The sequence below is a fragment of the Theropithecus gelada genome, chromosome X, assembly GCF_003255815.1.
Source record: "Theropithecus gelada isolate Dixy chromosome X, Tgel_1.0, whole genome shotgun sequence".
In the NCBI taxonomy this organism is placed as follows: domain Eukaryota; kingdom Metazoa; phylum Chordata; class Mammalia; order Primates; family Cercopithecidae; genus Theropithecus; species Theropithecus gelada.
Genome location: NC_037689.1, coordinates 136,200,221 through 136,216,497, shown reverse-complemented (window position 1 = coordinate 136,216,497; position 16,277 = coordinate 136,200,221). Strand labels below are relative to the sequence as shown.

Genomic DNA, 16,277 nt, shown 5'->3' with positions numbered 1-16,277 from the left:
GAATGTGACTGCCTTGATCCACATGCTCCAGGTTCATCCAGTATGATCTTCCAAAGGCAAAAGCACTAACAATCAGCTTTGTGCTTTGGTTCACACCTGTAATTTCCAGCACTTTGGGAGGCCAAGGCGGGAGGATCACTTGAAGCCACAAGATAGATAGAGACAAGCGTGGGCAACAAAGAAAGACCTTAGCTTTAGAAAACAAAAGTAGGTAAATGTGGTGGCATGTGCCCATAGTCGCAGCTACTTGGGGACTGAGGTGGGACATGGCTTGAGCCCAGGAGTTAGAGGTTACAGTGAGCTGATCATGCCACTGCACTCCTGACTGGGTGACAGAGAGACCAGGTCTCAAAAAAACAAAACAAACAAACAAAAACAACAAAAGCACTAGCAATCCCCATGCCCTATCAGAGGGAACCTTTGCCTTCTCATAATGGTGTGACTGCCCCTTTCCACTTTCCCTGTGACTGCTTCTTGGTGGCAGGTCATGGGTATACAAATAGTAGTGTCGTTTTTATGACAGAATGATAGTCTTAATGGAAATCAACCCACATACCCACCTAGATAGAAAAGGTTTTTGTTGTATTCATAAAAGCTTTTATAGAAGAAAAATCAGCAATCAATTATAGTATTTAACAACCCTCTCTGAAAAGAATGTTTTCCTTGTACCAAACTTAAATCCCCACATATTAAAGCTTAAGCTCATTTCCTTGTGTTCTCTCCTCAAGATTAAGAGAGAAACCTCCACCCCAGAAAGCTGCTATTTCTCTCCAGGTTTTCTTGATTAAATGGCCAAGCAGGTAATCAGAGGCCTTGAACTCTCGATGTTGCAGCTGCCATGGCTAATTAAATGGTGAAGTGCTGAATTCACGGACATGATTAATACCATCAGGGCGTTTTCTGGCTTTAATGTTCATAAATTATGACTGAACAATGAAATTTTTATGTGGGTGATAGGATTTTTCTTCTTAAGGATCAGAATTAATCAGTGTTTTCTCAATTGATTTTAAATATAAATCAAAGGTAGCTTCAGTAAATTCTATAGCTTAAGTATTTAGAGAATGATCTCAGAGACAGGACATAATGAAGACCAAGCCACCATCCTAGTGTGATGCAAGCCTAAGGTCTTGTGGATTTTCATTCTAAATGCAATTCAGGAGGGCCAATCAGTTTCTAAAAGGATGGTTCTGGAGACCTTTGTTTCTGAAGTATAACTCCCGTAAATGATCTAATCTTTGCCAGCTAAGATATGTGTCAGGGCCTGTAACAGAATATAGTAGTCACTCTTTCTTTACTTGGAATTCTAGTGTGACACTAACAAGATTTCCTTACATTGCATTTTTCTTCCTGGAGTTAAGTGTCAAGAGTCTATTTCTTTTCTTCCTTTCTTTTTTCTTTATTTCATTTTCTTTTATTTTAGAGGCAGGGTCTTACTCTGTCACCTAGGCTGAAACGCAGTGGCAGGATCATAGCTTGTTGCAGCCTGGAACTCCAGGGCTCAAGGGATCTTCGGCCTCAGCTTCTCAAAATGCTGGGATTACAGGTGTGAGCCACTGTGCCTGACTGGCTGAAAAGAGCCTATTCTGTTAGCTTTTCTCTAATCTCCTCATTTGTATTTCTATCCAGTTGTTTCTCTGTGCCTTTGTAGATAGACCACAAAATGTGGTACTTGGCTACCTCATCTCTTAAACACTCCCTCTGCTGCCTTACTTAGTGAATGGGGAGATCCCAGTGTTACTCGACCTTGGTGCATTTGAATCTGCCAACGTTTCCTTTCTTTGAGCTCATCAGCAGTCCTTGACCTGGTAACTTGCCACGCAGATATTTTGGTGAACTGTCAGTGTAGAAGGAGAACAAACTGGCAAGTGATTCTGAGTGAGCTTCTCTTCACATAAGAAGGGCGTTTGAAACCTCTCATTTTCAGAATTGCAGAAAGACAGTCAATTCCTTTCTGCTCAGAATGGACTGAGGCTGCTCCCCATTAGGCTGTCTGAGTTCTCTCATTTTTACTCATCACAGTCACATCTGTTTGGGTTTCTGTCTCTCTCCTGGAGGTGCCTCTTGAGAGCAGGTCCCCTCAGCTTCCTTACAGCTCCTCTGAGGCCTGCCAAACGAGATTGGCAGAGAACGATCAGCATTCTATGCCCAGATAACTCACATAACTCTCTCTGAAAAGAATGCTAAAACCTAGTTCTCAAGTGAACCCACGAGGAGTGGAATCAAAGGGACTTTTGCATTTTTCCTTGGAATCCAATTTAGAATTGATGTTCTCATGGGGTGGGAAGAGAACAGAGAGATGGGAAGTATGAAGAGGGGAAGATAAAGAAGTAGGAACAGGAACATATGGGAGAAATAATCAGAGGCTCCCAGAGCCAAAAGGACTTTAAGGAACATATCATCTGGAGGTTTCAAACATTTTGTTTTTAGTACCAGAATCTTTTCATTTTTATTTTTTACATAAGAAATCATACGATGCGCTCCACTATATAAAACAGATGAGAAATAGAAATAAACAGTTGAATGAAAAGAGTTAAAATAGATGAAATCTACTGTTGAAACATTGGCGAGGGAACTGTTATTACTTTTCATTACTTTTAGAGTGCTGAAGAATACAAAGTGAAAACTGCCAATCTTGTCTAAGCATTACTTTAAAGATGGGAAAACTGAGGTCTGTAATATGGAGAAATGACATACTCAAGGTCACACAGCCAATTAGTGGCAGAGATAGGATTAAAACATATGTTTCCAGCCTGCCAGGCTAGAACTCTTTAGGAGTTGAGTTAGAAAAAGAAGCTAAGGGGTGCAGCACACCAACATGGCACAAGTATAGATATGTAACAAACCTGCACGTTATGCACATGTACCCTACAACTTAAAGTATTATAATAATAATAAATAAATAAATAAATCAAAAAAGAAAAGCTAAGAATGCTTTCTTTCTGAATATGGTCAAAAAAAGAGGTTGGTGGACAATGCAATGGGAGAGAGGACACCTGGGAGAAACAAAGAATAGACCCTACATTAGAATAGAGCACAGAAGAGTTTGAACCACCAAGGATAAGCAGAGATCATTGAAATTTACAAATATGAAGGAGATCCAGGAAGTTCCATAGCAAGGGCACAATGTGAACTGCTAGGAACAAATCCAAACAGGAGAAAAAGGGATTTGTAAATAGGTGTCAAAAGAGAATTCTTTATTACTTCCCCTACACAAATGTCATACTATTGGCCCAGGAAGGCAGTGGGACAGCAAAGAAAAGCAAAATATGCTTCTCTAGGATTGGCTGCAATTCTTTCATTATACTTTCTCAAGATACATGTGACTTTGGCATAGTTTCCTGTTGGAGATTTGAAAGTAATATTCACATCCATCTCTGAAATTTTAAGCACCTGGGAAATAGACATGAGAGTTAGGAAAACACGAACATATCTGCTTTTGTCTGTGTGTGTGTGTGTGTGTGTGTGTGTGTGTGTGTGTGTGTGGTGGCCTGATCTCGGCTCACTGCAACCTCTGCCTCCCGAGTTCAAGCAATTCTCACGCCTCAGGCTCCTGAGAAGCTGGGACTACAGGCAAGCGCCATCATGCCTGGCTAGTTTTGTATTTTTAGTAGAGACAGGTTTTCACCATGTTGGCCAGGCTGGTCTCAAACTCCTGACCTCAGGTGATCTGCTCACCTCAGCCTCCAAAAATTCTGGGATAACAGGTGTGAGCCACTACGCCTGGCCAATATCTGCATTATGAATGGTTAAGTTCATTGAGCAATATGATTTGCATCCAATTTCAAAATGGTTTTCTTTCACTTTCTGTCCCAGATTGAATTTACCCTCTGGTCACAGGCCTTTGTGAGTTCTCTTAGTAGAAGAGAGAGGAGAATGAATGAGGTCTGTAGGCAGACAGATCACAGAGAGATGCCCCCTTCTCAAGTCTCATTGATAATGTGCCATGCATTTTCCTGTTCATGAAGACAAAAGATTCAAGGGGGGCAGGGTATGAAAAGACAGAAATACCTTTTGTGGGTTGGCAGGAACATGTGATGGAGGGAGAGTCTGGTTCCCCCTCCCCCATACTCTTCATTTTTCAATATTATACAATTTAATCAGGGAGAGAAGGATTAGAGCAAAAAAGACATCTACAAACATGTGTAGAATCGCCTGGTTATCAGCTTTGGCCCAGTGGTTCCATGAGCTCATGTGGAGTAGACAGGAGTTAGAACCAAAAGGATGTATTTACAGTTTGTGTTTGCAAATTTGTAATAAATGCCCCTGCCATTCTTATTATATATTCCTGAAGTCTTCTCTGAGTCTGTTTACCTCTAATACGTACCACAGAGTGGCCACATCAATAATTCTACAGGCATCCTGAAAATACCTTATCTATGGTATTGGCAGAAGCAAACAGTGAGAGCTATCTGAGAGAAGTGGTGGAAAAAGGGTGTGGGAAAGCCCTTATGATTTTCTCAATACCATCTCTCCTTCTAAGGTCTATCCCCTTCCTGAATCAGAACTTCATCCTTCTTTAGCTTTTGCATGCCTGCTCTAGGTCAGGATCCCGAGACAGAAATGAGAGTAGGAACAAAAGGCCCTTGGGGTTGGTGCTCAGCAAAAGGTAAAAACATGAAGAGAATAGCAGAGACCTTGTACCTGTTCATCACCCACCCCAAATATTTGGGCCCGATCAAAGCTTCTCCTGACCCCTCTTTATGTAAGATATTTCCCTTCATGGTATCTGGAATTTAAACAACAATCACATACATTTTGAACTAGGAAGTAGCCTCCTGCTCTTCAGAATCAGTATCAGTCAGTCATTCATCAGGGATTTATTTTTCCCCATGAATCAAAGTTTAAAGAAGTGGATACTTGAATAGACTTGAGGTGTTAAAACTCTCGTCTACCTTGTCCTCCCTTTTCATTTGGGAAAGCCAAAAGCACAAAACAGTAGGTAGAAAATGTCAGACCCTTTGGCATCGTTCTCCTGTAGCTATCAGTCTCAGCCCACTGCAACCTTTACCCCAGTCTACCTTGCAGACACACAGTGGTGCTTCTGATGGAGCAAGAGACATTTCAAGATTGGGGAGAAGTGGAAGGAGGGGTAGCAACAGCTTCCCCTGTGAAGCAATGGAATCTACAGAAGGGTCCGGTGATTCAGCTCTTATGTTCTAGGAAGCCTGAAAGCATTTCAGTGTTGCTGAGTCCGAGCGTGTTTGCTGGACGGTCAGGCAAGGGAAAAAGGGCTGGGGTCTGAAGATAAGCTGAGCATCTGGTTTTGCATCTACATTAGTTCTGAGAAGAGGTGATGGGGGTGCCATGCGGGAGTTCAGTAAAGACGGTGTAGGGCTGCCAGGTAGTACAGCTGCTCTATTTTGCTTCCTATTTGGCCTCAGAAATCAAGTAAAATAGTCAAATAATTGTGTGTGTTTGAAGGTAGGGATGTAGATAGGCCATTTCTCTTCGCTGCATTTCTGGCCTCAAAACCTCTTCTTTCTTTTCCTCCAGAATAAAATATAACGCAGGGAGAGGACAGAACTTGTTCACAGAGTGAGGCCAGCGACAAGCCAGACTGGTTCCTGAATTGGAGGGAGGAAGGCTGCCTGACTTTGGAGGAGCAGAAAACATTAAGTTAGGAGATGAGAGATGGGCCACGGCTTAAATAGAGAGGTTCGACTCTGCATTTCCCAAACACGTAGTGCTTATGGTACACGACCCAAGCTCTCTGCTTGAATCCCAAATCTGAGCGGACAGATAAGGGGGCGTAGAGGAAAAACAGGTTTTGGACCCTACAAATTGGCTTGAAATGAAAAGTCAGCAAAAACCACTGGGTGGCAGCGTGGTGTGCGGGCGCAGCTCTGCAGTGCCTGCTTCTGCTGCTGCCGCTGGGGCTGAACCCGTCTGGGGACTCTGGCCTCCTCTCCTGAATGGCTACAAGTGTCGCCAAGCAAAATACCTCCGCGCGGGTGTGTGAGGGTTCTCCGGGTTGTTGGTGGGTCCAAGCCTGAGGCAGGGATCTGGCGAACTTCTGAGGGGCTCCAGCCCGAGCACAATCTGGTCAGCTCAAACACTAAGGAAACACCCCCACCACGCCATCCCCCAATGCCAAGCAAACCCCCGCTCCGTCAGCCCAACTACCTCATCCCGGTTCCTCCTCCATCACTGTTTCCTCCCGAAGCTCCTTTCGGGAAAAGGAGGGGAGGAGGATTTGGACGATGGGGCAGTGCGGAAGCCCCTACAGGTGTTAGCCGGCACGGCCTGCCGGGGACTTGGGGGGTGGGGGTGGGAGGGGCGGCCTGCGGCTCCGAGCCGACGGGCTCAGCTCCGGGAGGGAGGGGCCGCCGCGGGAGGGGGCTGCAAGGAGGCTGTCGCGCTGTTCCGGAGGGTGCCTGCGGCGGCTGAATTCCTGTGCTGCGACTGTGCCGCGCCCAGAGCAGCAGCAACAGCGAAGATGCGAGGCCATTACCTGTTTGATCCCTGTCGGAAGGCTGGCATGGGCCAACTTTTCCCGATTATCACGCCGAGAAGTTGCAAGGACTAGTGGAAGACTCGGAGGGGCCAGGGCGAGGGCGCGCTCCCCCGCGCGCTGCCTCCTCCCTCCTCCCTCCGGCCGCCCGGGCTCCCGGCCTGTCTCCCGCCCGCGCTCACTCCCTCCGCCCGCCTCCCTCCTCTGGCCCCCTCCGCGCGGCACAGGGCGGGGGGTGCCGCGAAACTCCGACCCGAGCCACTTGGACTTGCACAGTGTCCTCGGGGCGTAGGGGCCGACCGCACGCAGTCGCGCAGCGCTGCCTCCGCCTGCCAGTCTCGCCCGCGATCCCGGCCCGGGGCTGTGGCGTCGACTCCGACCCAGACAGCCAGCAGCCCGCGCGGGAGCCGGACCGCCGCCGGAGGAGCTCGGACGGCATGCTGAGCCCCCTCCTTGGCTGAAGCCCGAGTGCGGAGAAGCCCGGGCAAACGCAGGCTAAGGAGACTAAAGCGGCGAAGTCGCGAGACAGCGGACGAGCAGCGGAGGAGAAGGAGGAGGAGGTGAACCCGGAGAGGGGCAGCAAAAGAAGCGGTGGTGGTGGGCGTCGTGGCCATGGCGGCGGCTATCGCCAGCTCGCTCATCCGTCAGAAGAGGCAAGCCCGCGAGCGCGAGAAATCCAACGCCTGCAAGTGTGTCAGCAGCCCCAGCAAAGGCAAGACCAGCTGCGACAAAAACAAGTTAAATGTCTTTTCCCGGGTCAAACTCTTCGGCTCCAAGAAGAGGCGCAGAAGAAGACCAGGTCGGAAAGGGTTTTTGCTTTCTTTTCCCCATACTTTACGAGTGAGGTGGGGGCGGTGGGGAGCAGGTATGTAGCATAGGTGAGTTTGTCGGTGGCCCATCTTGTGCAGAAGAGGCCACCTAGCCTGTGTGCGTGCGTGGGAAGGCGATGGCTTTCTTGCCTCCGTAACAGTAACAGGCTTGCTGCATTGCAACTGCCCTGGGACAGGCGCAGAGCCTGGGGGCATACTCTGCCCTGGGAGGCTTGCCCTCAGCTTCGGACACGTCACATATGTGCATGCCCGGTGGGCTGTGGGCAGGCGTGACCCAGACATGGCTATGATGTGTGTGGCGTGGAAATTGCAGGCGCAGAGCTGGGCAGACACCATCCTCCCGCCCCAGGAGAGCCTGGGGAATCCCTCTCTTACCTTTATCTCTGCCTGTCAGACCCTTCCCCTCCAGCTTCCACCTCCAAGGGATGTGGGCTTCTGCTGTCTAGGCATTGCGTTTCTTTGATTACTTTTAAGCTTTTGGGGACAGACTTGACTTGTGGTGCAGCTTCGAAATGTTTGCTGGGGCGGGGGGAGGGGGGATTTCTAGAACCTTGCTGCAAAGAGCTTAGAGATTTGGTTAGACTAGTATAATTGGTTACATGCTACTAAAATGCGGTGTTGAAGAGGGAATTTAAACTCATAGCCAGATTGTGGGTGCTTTTGAACGTTTTCGGTGGTAAGAGTAGCGCGATATTCCAGCGACTGGAAATTCAGCTCTAGGTGTCAGGTTGCGTCAAGGTAGACCTTCAAGCGAGCATGCAGTTTATTTGCCATTCTCAATCAAATGAATCTTTTACACTCTTTTCTACCTTTTACTAGATAAATATTACAAAAAAAAATAAGCCTCACCGATCTGTTATTTCTCCATTTATGTGTGCTACACACCCTGGGGCGGAAAAGCAGACATAACGTTTTCTGTTTGCACAAAGTTTTTAATGCATTAACTGTAAATTAAGCATGTTTCAAAAAGGCTTAAGTGGTTGCAAAGAATGATTATGTGGCTCGAATAATCACATAAATATTATTTCAGCGCAGGTGTCTGTATTCAGTAAAAGAAAATTTTGGATAACATGACTGTTACTGGTAAATTAGACACTTGATTAATCTATGGTTATTCATAATTGAAAATAATTTTAATTAAGAATTCATATTTTTGATAATCACGCTTCTGATATGAAATTTGAAAAATTAGTGTGCACTGATTTTTTCCTTCCCACCAACAAAAACGCTGCTCTTTTCACACACATTTTCACTAATGGTAATTAATATGACAAGATGTGTTAATGGTTGTTGTATCTCCCTCCTCCCTTTTTTGGTATAAAAGGCTCAATTTTCCAAATACAGTTTCCTTAATGGGGTTCCAGGTTATTTATGCATTTTCTACCTTCTTAGAAATAAAGGAGATTATTTATTCAAATTGTGGTCATTCTGAAGGAAATCTTTGCTAGTGGGTTTTTGGTCCTTGGTTGATTGGCAAACAACTTGGAATTATCTTTGTATTTCTCCTTTTTCTTTCACATGAAAAGTAGCACAATTTCAAAAGGCATCATAGCCATTTGCCATCCCATTACAAATACTCAATGAGATAGCGTTCCACTCTATAAACCAAAGGACAGGTTATCAGAAACTATAGACACTTTCAGAAGCTTTACCAATGTTTCCAGGTAGAAAGAAAATGTTTCTTTAGTTTGGAAATTTATTCCGAAACTCGGAGTTTGTTTTCTTTCTTCCAGACACTTTAAAAGTGTAGTTTGACTTACTCCATTAAGATTTGTAACTGAAATTAGAAATTGAAATTCCGAGTCTTTTCAACTACATAGGCACAATGTATCAATTGATGCAAACCCTTGTTCTCTTTGCAGAGCCTCAGCTTAAGGGTATAGTTACCAAGCTGTACAGCCGACAAGGCTACCACTTGCAGCTGCAGGCGGATGGAACCATTGATGGCACCAAAGATGAGGACAGCACTTACAGTAAGTGACTGCAAAATAAATAGTATATGCCAGTATGTTGTTAACATTCTGTTCTTTTTATTTATTTTAAAAATAAATACGCTTTCCTAAATCCTGAATTGAATGCAAAATAGAGTCACACTACATAATCCTGTTTACACAGATTAACCTAAAGGAAGTTGAATATGAGTCTATCTAAGCTAGTAAACTAGGGCAAATAATGTTGACACCATCTGAAGAATAATCCAAATGTCATCTCCATGGAAATCTAGATAGATTTATGGCTATCCTTTGGATTTTATTACTTTTTTTCCCACAGAAAATTTACTCACCCACACACTGATCCAGAAATAGCATGTTATCTCTACTCTTAAGAACCGGTCTTAACCCAAGAGTAGTTTCAGACCATGAAAATTCATCATTACAAGCTTTCACTTCTGCTCCCTGCTCCACACACACCCTGATAACTCTGAGACTAGTGGAATTTAAACATTGAGATACCTCCACAGGTGGGTAAAGGGATTTCTTTTAGTTCTTTCTTTTTAACCATGGTTTAAGACCAAATTGGAGACTATAATGGTGGGCCTAAAATAGAAACACATAAAAAATAATTGGGTTTTATTTCTAATTATTGAAGGAAGGTGATTCCAAGATGTTACATAACCTTTAATTACATGTTTTATTTATTTGGAGTAATAAAAATATAAGCACAAATAGCACAGGCTTCTCTTCAATGATAATTGATGTTTTCTTGCAATATACAGATTTCTGGAGACGTATTAACTATTTCACAAGGCTAAAACACTTAGTTCTCACAATTTTTTTTTTGTTTTCTCCAACTACTGAATTTCTCTCAAACCCTTTGATAATTTCCCAGTAATAATCCCATTGTCGGCTGAGAAAATAGCCAAGGAAAGTAGGTCTGAATGCTAAGCAGTATACTCTGCAGCTTTTTAAGAGCTGTATGGATACAGCAATGCCATTGACGAGGGCCTCAATAACTGTAAAGAGTTTCCCACCTTTTAGGAATGCTTCGGGGGGATGGCCAATCTATAACCTCAAGAGGAAGTCACTTTTAATTACCATTGAAGAAAGCTTTGTTGGTATGGAGGATGGGAAAAAACCTCTTATTAAATGGTTCTTCACTGTTTTGCAAAAGTCACTGTTGTGATATTAAAGTTTTATAGTGAATCCTAGTTGTTCTTTTATGCATACTCTTCTATTTGAAACTATTAGGCAAGTGTAACTAGAGGGCTTTACTGTAATCAAATAACAGACGCTAGTGCGTGGTGATGATCTGCAAGAAAACATTCCCATAAGTTATTGTGCGAATTGATGTTTGGGGAAGGAATTAGGGGAGGTAAGCTGCCCTGCTTTCCACAGTGCCTCAGAAAAATGGGTCTGTTGAGCATTATTGAGGGGAAGTTCATGATTAGCTGCCAGTGAGCCTATCCAGTCAAGTTTCTTTCCCCCTTTTAACATCTCTGGGTACAAATCAGAGAAGAAATACTTTGGGGCTGGTATTCACATGTGTTTCCTGAAAGGAAATTAAAAAAAAAAAAAATAGACAATTCATGTGCTGTGTCCTATTAACGGCAATATACCAAATTCATCAAGATCACACTCTAAGTAATCATTTTAGGAGATACACACACACACACCACACACACATATATCAAGGCTCCATTTCTTACTGTGGAGCTTTAAATCATACAGTAGGTTTTACTCTTCGGTTCCTACATATACATAGCTTCTGCCTTTGGTTGTCTTATAACTGACTGATATGCATGGCATTTCTGTGTACTACTAATGATATTGAAAGACCATTAAAGAACGTAGCCCGATAACAGGACTCTGTATTTAGGCAGATTAAAATAGAGAGGTAAGTCAACTAAAGGTAAGTATCGTCATAACATGATGCATACAAATGGAAAGTATCTCAATAGAAATAGCAAGTCGGTAGAGCTTGGATCTGCTCCTGATGTTAAGAGTAGCCAGAAGCTAGTGAGTTAGCTTAGCTTTGCCATTGAGGATATTGTGGGGCATAAGTCATCATGAAACAAGAAGGTTTAATGATTAAACTGATATATCATGAAGACCAGCCATCCAAATTTATTCTTTTTTTCCTTAAAACCAAGCCATTTTATTGGTATTAATTGTTTAATTATTTTACATGTGCATAACGAGAATACATGTTGTTTTTTTCAACTATCACTCATGTATGTGATATTTCCTTAATATGTATTCATGATACTATGTTTATATTTATCTTACTCTTCTTTTTATTAACCTTCATTATTTTCAGCATATTTTCTCATTTAGTTTAATTTGATTGAATTGCATTATTTTTATTCAGACATGGTAAGGAATGTCATGATAAATCAGTTCACATTTATACAGATATATCCATTTCTGAAAACATATGTTTGATATTATGCATTTAACCTTACCTTATGTAGATTTATTATAATGATAAATGTCAGTTCAATAAAATCTCATCATGAGGAAATCAGCCATTATAAATTATGTATTTTCCCTTGAAAAGGAAAAGATGATAGACATCCCATGGCAGTAGTTTTATTATATCCGCCCTGGGTGCAAGGAAGGACGTTTTAAAAGAGTAGTTTTCCCTTTCTCTTCAAACTTGCAGAAGCGTTATCAGTTCAACATGTTGCCTTTCCAACCTACCTTAATATATACTTTTATTAATTATTCTCTTTTGAGAAATTGACCTTGGCCAACTGATGAAGAAGCAAGGCTCCAGTGTTGCCTTCAGCAAACACTGGGTGACAACTAGGTGCATGGCTCTGATGAAGTGGCCCTTCAAATAGAAGGTGTTTGTTTTTATGCAGATAGAACAAACAAGAAACACAAGCACATTTATGTTTTAAACGCTTCTTCAAAACTTTCGCTGAGATGGAAGAAGAGATTTTAGGTATTTAATGAATGTGTTTTAAATATATAAATGAAGTCAACTTTTTTCTCGTATTTATAATATTTTTATCCTGATCAAAATAATATCTTAAATCCATGAGGAAAGATACCAGATATAGAGAAACAAAAGCACATAGGAAGATATTTATTTGGTTTAAGCTCACCCCGATATAATTTCTTTGCGTTTTTATCTGGGCAGATTGTCCCTTTAGACATATTTTAAACCAACCCAGTTTATGATCTATCTTGAATGTTTAAAGAAATGAAAAGATCGTGGTAGTATGATCAGTCAATCTCTAGATTTGCTACTCTCATCAAGTTTTTATTTTGTGGTCATGTTTTTTGTTTTTTAATCAGACTTCATGGAAATTTAAAGTGTATAGTGAAAAGTACATAGTTCCGCTATATAGTTAATACCATTATTCAAGATTAAATAATCACAGGAATGGATTGCTAATGGTTTTTTCTTCTCTACCTCCTTCTGTTGTCTGATGTTTGAAATTTAGACATTTCATTGCTCATTAAAACCTGAGTCAGAGTGATTGGAGAACATGGTGAAAATCAAATCAGTTTTTTTTAATCTCTCTCTGTTTCTTTCTTGTGCTTGTTATAAGCCACATTAAGAGCACTAAGAAAGTTCAGAATATTATTTTAAAAAATGAAGTTCTATAAATAATTCTGAATTTAATTTATCATTCTCTGTCATTTATTACTATGACTAAACTAGGTGTCAAACATATACTGATATTATAGTTGTCAAGTGGTATGTAGTGATATGGCTTTTAAACCAACCCCATATTGGAAGTTTTGGTTTAGTTTTTCAGATCTCAGAATTTTTCAAGTATGAACTTTTATATAAATGGGATTGTGATCTCTTACTTTTCAAAAACATAGTATCATATTTTCACCATACAGATTGCTATCAATCCACAAATGGGTGTTGAACACCTGCTGTGAACAAGACATCCTCAACAGAAAGGGATATGACAAACACATGACATGCTCAGAGATGTCAGACTTCTTGCCTGTGTATTGCATTGTCAAATATAGCATGAGATCTTGGCTTGCAATCTGTGCAATTACATTCCTTTACCTCACATAACAGAAGGGCACAGCTTTTAATTTGATGAGTATTGAATGAAGTGCCATCAGTGGCATGTGGTAGGAACACTTGTCTTTTGAACTGTACAATATGTCCTAGCTCCTCTTTGGTAACACCCTGGTTTTAAAGGAACGATACATTGTAGGCTCACCAAGGAATATTTAGTTCTTCATTAGTATTTCTCATCCGTATTACCCCACCTACTGCAGCAGAATATATATGCACAGAGATAAGTGATCCCAGAAAAACTACTCTTACCGACAGGGTGATTCCTTTACATTCTTGTTCACAGAAACCATAACAGACTGATTTATCATCCTCAATAAACTTACAAAACAAGGCAAAATCATCAACATTGGTCTACGACTCCTGAGAGAAAGGTGCACAGGCTATTTTCAAAAGATGTGTGTGGCAAGCACTACGTTTTAAAAATGTACTGTTTTATTTTTATTCACAGTGTGGGAGGGAGTAGACAGCTGGTAGTGGGAGGACACCCACTAGTTGTCTCCAGTGAGTGGTGTGTGGTTGTGAGGAAAGCCTGGGTGTAAGTTTCACGCAGTCAGATCTTCAAATGGAGAAATGAAGTCCTCACTGGCACCAACTGGCTGCCCACGTGCAACTATTTTGCTAAAATAATAATAAAATAATAAAATAAACTTCTTTTAAGTTCATTATTTTTATTCCTATGTCTTTTGTTCTTGGAGACTAAAAGCTAGGAGCCCTCTCAATTCTAATCTTGGAAAATATTGGTCCTTTAAGAAATACTACTCTGAAGCCAGGCGTGGTGGCTTACGCCTATAATCCCAGCACTTCGGGAGGCCGAGGCAGGCAGATCACCTGAGGTTAGGAGTTCGAGACCAGCCTGACCAACATGGAGAAACCCCATCTCTACTAAAAATACAAAATTAGCCGGGCATGGTGGCACATGCCTGTAATTCCAGCCACTCAGGAGGCTAAGGCAGGAGAAAGCCTTGAACCCAGGAAGTGGAGGTTGCAGTGAGCCGAGATCATGCCATTGCACTCCAGCCTGGGAAACAAGAGCGAAACTCCATCTCAAAAATTAAAAAATACAAATAAAAAACGGAAATACTACTCTGGAAACATAGGACTACAAAATGACTTTTTCTTTTTACAAGACCTGGATTTATTGTGGGGTTCTTCTATACGGAATAACACAGATAATTTAGATGAGGGCATTGGACTCTTCTGAAAGTCTAATGACTCTCTCCCCAGCAGGTAGATTTTAAATATGACTGTGAGAATTTCAGCAGTTATCTTGGGGAGCAGTTTAAAACCTTAATTGGTTGATAATGACACTATTTAATGTACAGAACAATTCTTGGGACTGTATCTTTCCAGAAGCATCAAGATTCCCCCACCTCCAACACTGTAAAAACCATGAAATAGTGACCAAAGCCTTCCATTTTCTCCAGGCTACTAAATAATATGTAGTTACAGCTCCAGTTATCCGGCTACAACCATGAAATTAAATACACTACGAGGTGGAATGAGACCCTATCTGTCTGCCTCAGGGTGTGTGTGGGTGTGTTTGTGGGGGTGTGTATGTGTATGTGTATGTATGTATACATAAACAGGCATATATGCGTACCCTCACCAACTACACACTCCTTTTGGAGGACCAGACAGTCCTGCTGGAAATATTGCAAAGTTCTGAAATTCCGAATTGTAACATTGTTTTCATGTTCTTTTTTAATTTCAGCTCTGTTTAACCTCATCCCTGTGGGTCTGCGAGTGGTGGCTATCCAAGGAGTTCAAACCAAGCTGTACTTGGCAATGAACAGTGAGGGATACTTGTACACCTCGGTAAGCCTTTGACTGTGTGCATGTTTTGACTATTCTAGTTTTCATCCGATATGAAAGAAAATGTGCTTTGTATGTGTTATCATTACAGATTTCTGTGATGAGGAGAAGAATGTTGATGGAAATATTTCATTGAAAGGACAGATTAACTTTCTGTGAAAAATATATCTATTACCAATCTATTATTTGAAGCAAGCATTTTAGTATATAATCAAAGATTCACTGAACATTTTTTAATACAGTGTCATTTGGGTCGTTTTATGTAGCATATAATGGTCTGTCTCGCTGCCGTGCTTTGCAGCTGTGGGAAAGAAAGTCATTTCCATAACTCAGTTGAACATATGTTTATCCAGGTTTACGCCTAAAAAAACATAATGAGGTCTCTCCCTCAGATCAACTCGAGGAAATGAAAACCAGTTCTTGAAGGGTTTCTAGAGTCCTATTTCTTTTCTTCAGTTTGATTAGAATAGGATTCCTGATTGCTTCTGCTTTAAATACAAGCACTATTTAACCTTTCCTTACCTGTAAGTTCCTGCTTGTCTTTTTCTTGTAACTTCGGAGTGAACAAAATGAAAAATGGAACTTTTTCTCACATGAATGTATAAAGAATGTAGACTAAAATTCAGTATGGAACATGGGGCCAAATAAAACTTTAAAAAAATTTTGACATTTAGATATAAGCAAACTGATACAGTATTAGGGTTAAGATTTTATTCTTATTGGCAGATCTAGTTTCAGATTATAGGAAACTATTTGATATATGAATTTTTAATTTAACTTTATTTATTTATTTATTTATTTATTTATTTATTATTATTGAGATAGAGTCTTGCTCTGTGGCCCAGGCTGGAGTGCAGTGGTGACACTCCATATTTTTACCAGAAACAAGAGTTTCGCCATGTTGGCCAGGCTGATCTCAAACTCCTGGTCTCAAATGATCCACCTGCCACAGCCTCCCAGGTTGATGGGATTACAGGCGTGTGCCACCATGCCCAGCGTAATATATGAATACTTTTAAATCTTTGTTTTGAATTCATGTATTTTAATAAAGGAAAAGAATGTTTAAAATGGAGAAAATTGCTTGTCGAACTTCTTACTAGCAAGTCTTGACGAAGGTTGTTAGTATGACTATAGAAATCTGTTCCTTAAACTTCAAGTGAAACACTACCTTTAACCACTCTTGCTCG

General features: G+C 41.5%; 1 protein-coding gene and 1 long non-coding RNA gene across 8 annotated transcripts in view; one reads left to right on the top strand and one right to left on the bottom strand.

Moving 5' to 3' along the window:
- Positions 1 to 16,277, top strand: part of FGF13 (fibroblast growth factor 13) — a 577,259-nt gene that overhangs the window by 493,444 nt on the left and 67,538 nt on the right. For 6 of the 7 annotated variants that reach the window (XM_025373334.1, XM_025373329.1, XM_025373333.1 and 3 more), the window contains 2 exons: positions 9,144 to 9,254; positions 14,990 to 15,093. In XM_025373334.1, coding sequence (XP_025229119.1) covers positions 9,144 to 9,254; positions 14,990 to 15,093 — 215 coding nt within the window. Of the gene's footprint in view, positions 1 to 6,404; positions 7,251 to 9,143; positions 9,255 to 14,989; positions 15,094 to 16,277 lie in introns of those variants that run through there. The other variant, XM_025373331.1, reaches the window with a different exon arrangement.
- LOC112616371 lies at positions 1,411 to 6,140 on the bottom strand. Its single transcript, XR_003117621.1, has 3 exons — positions 5,942 to 6,140; positions 3,305 to 3,390; positions 1,411 to 2,104 (listed from the first exon to the last, which is right to left on the bottom strand). It is a non-coding gene; the product is annotated as an uncharacterized LOC112616371 (long non-coding RNA).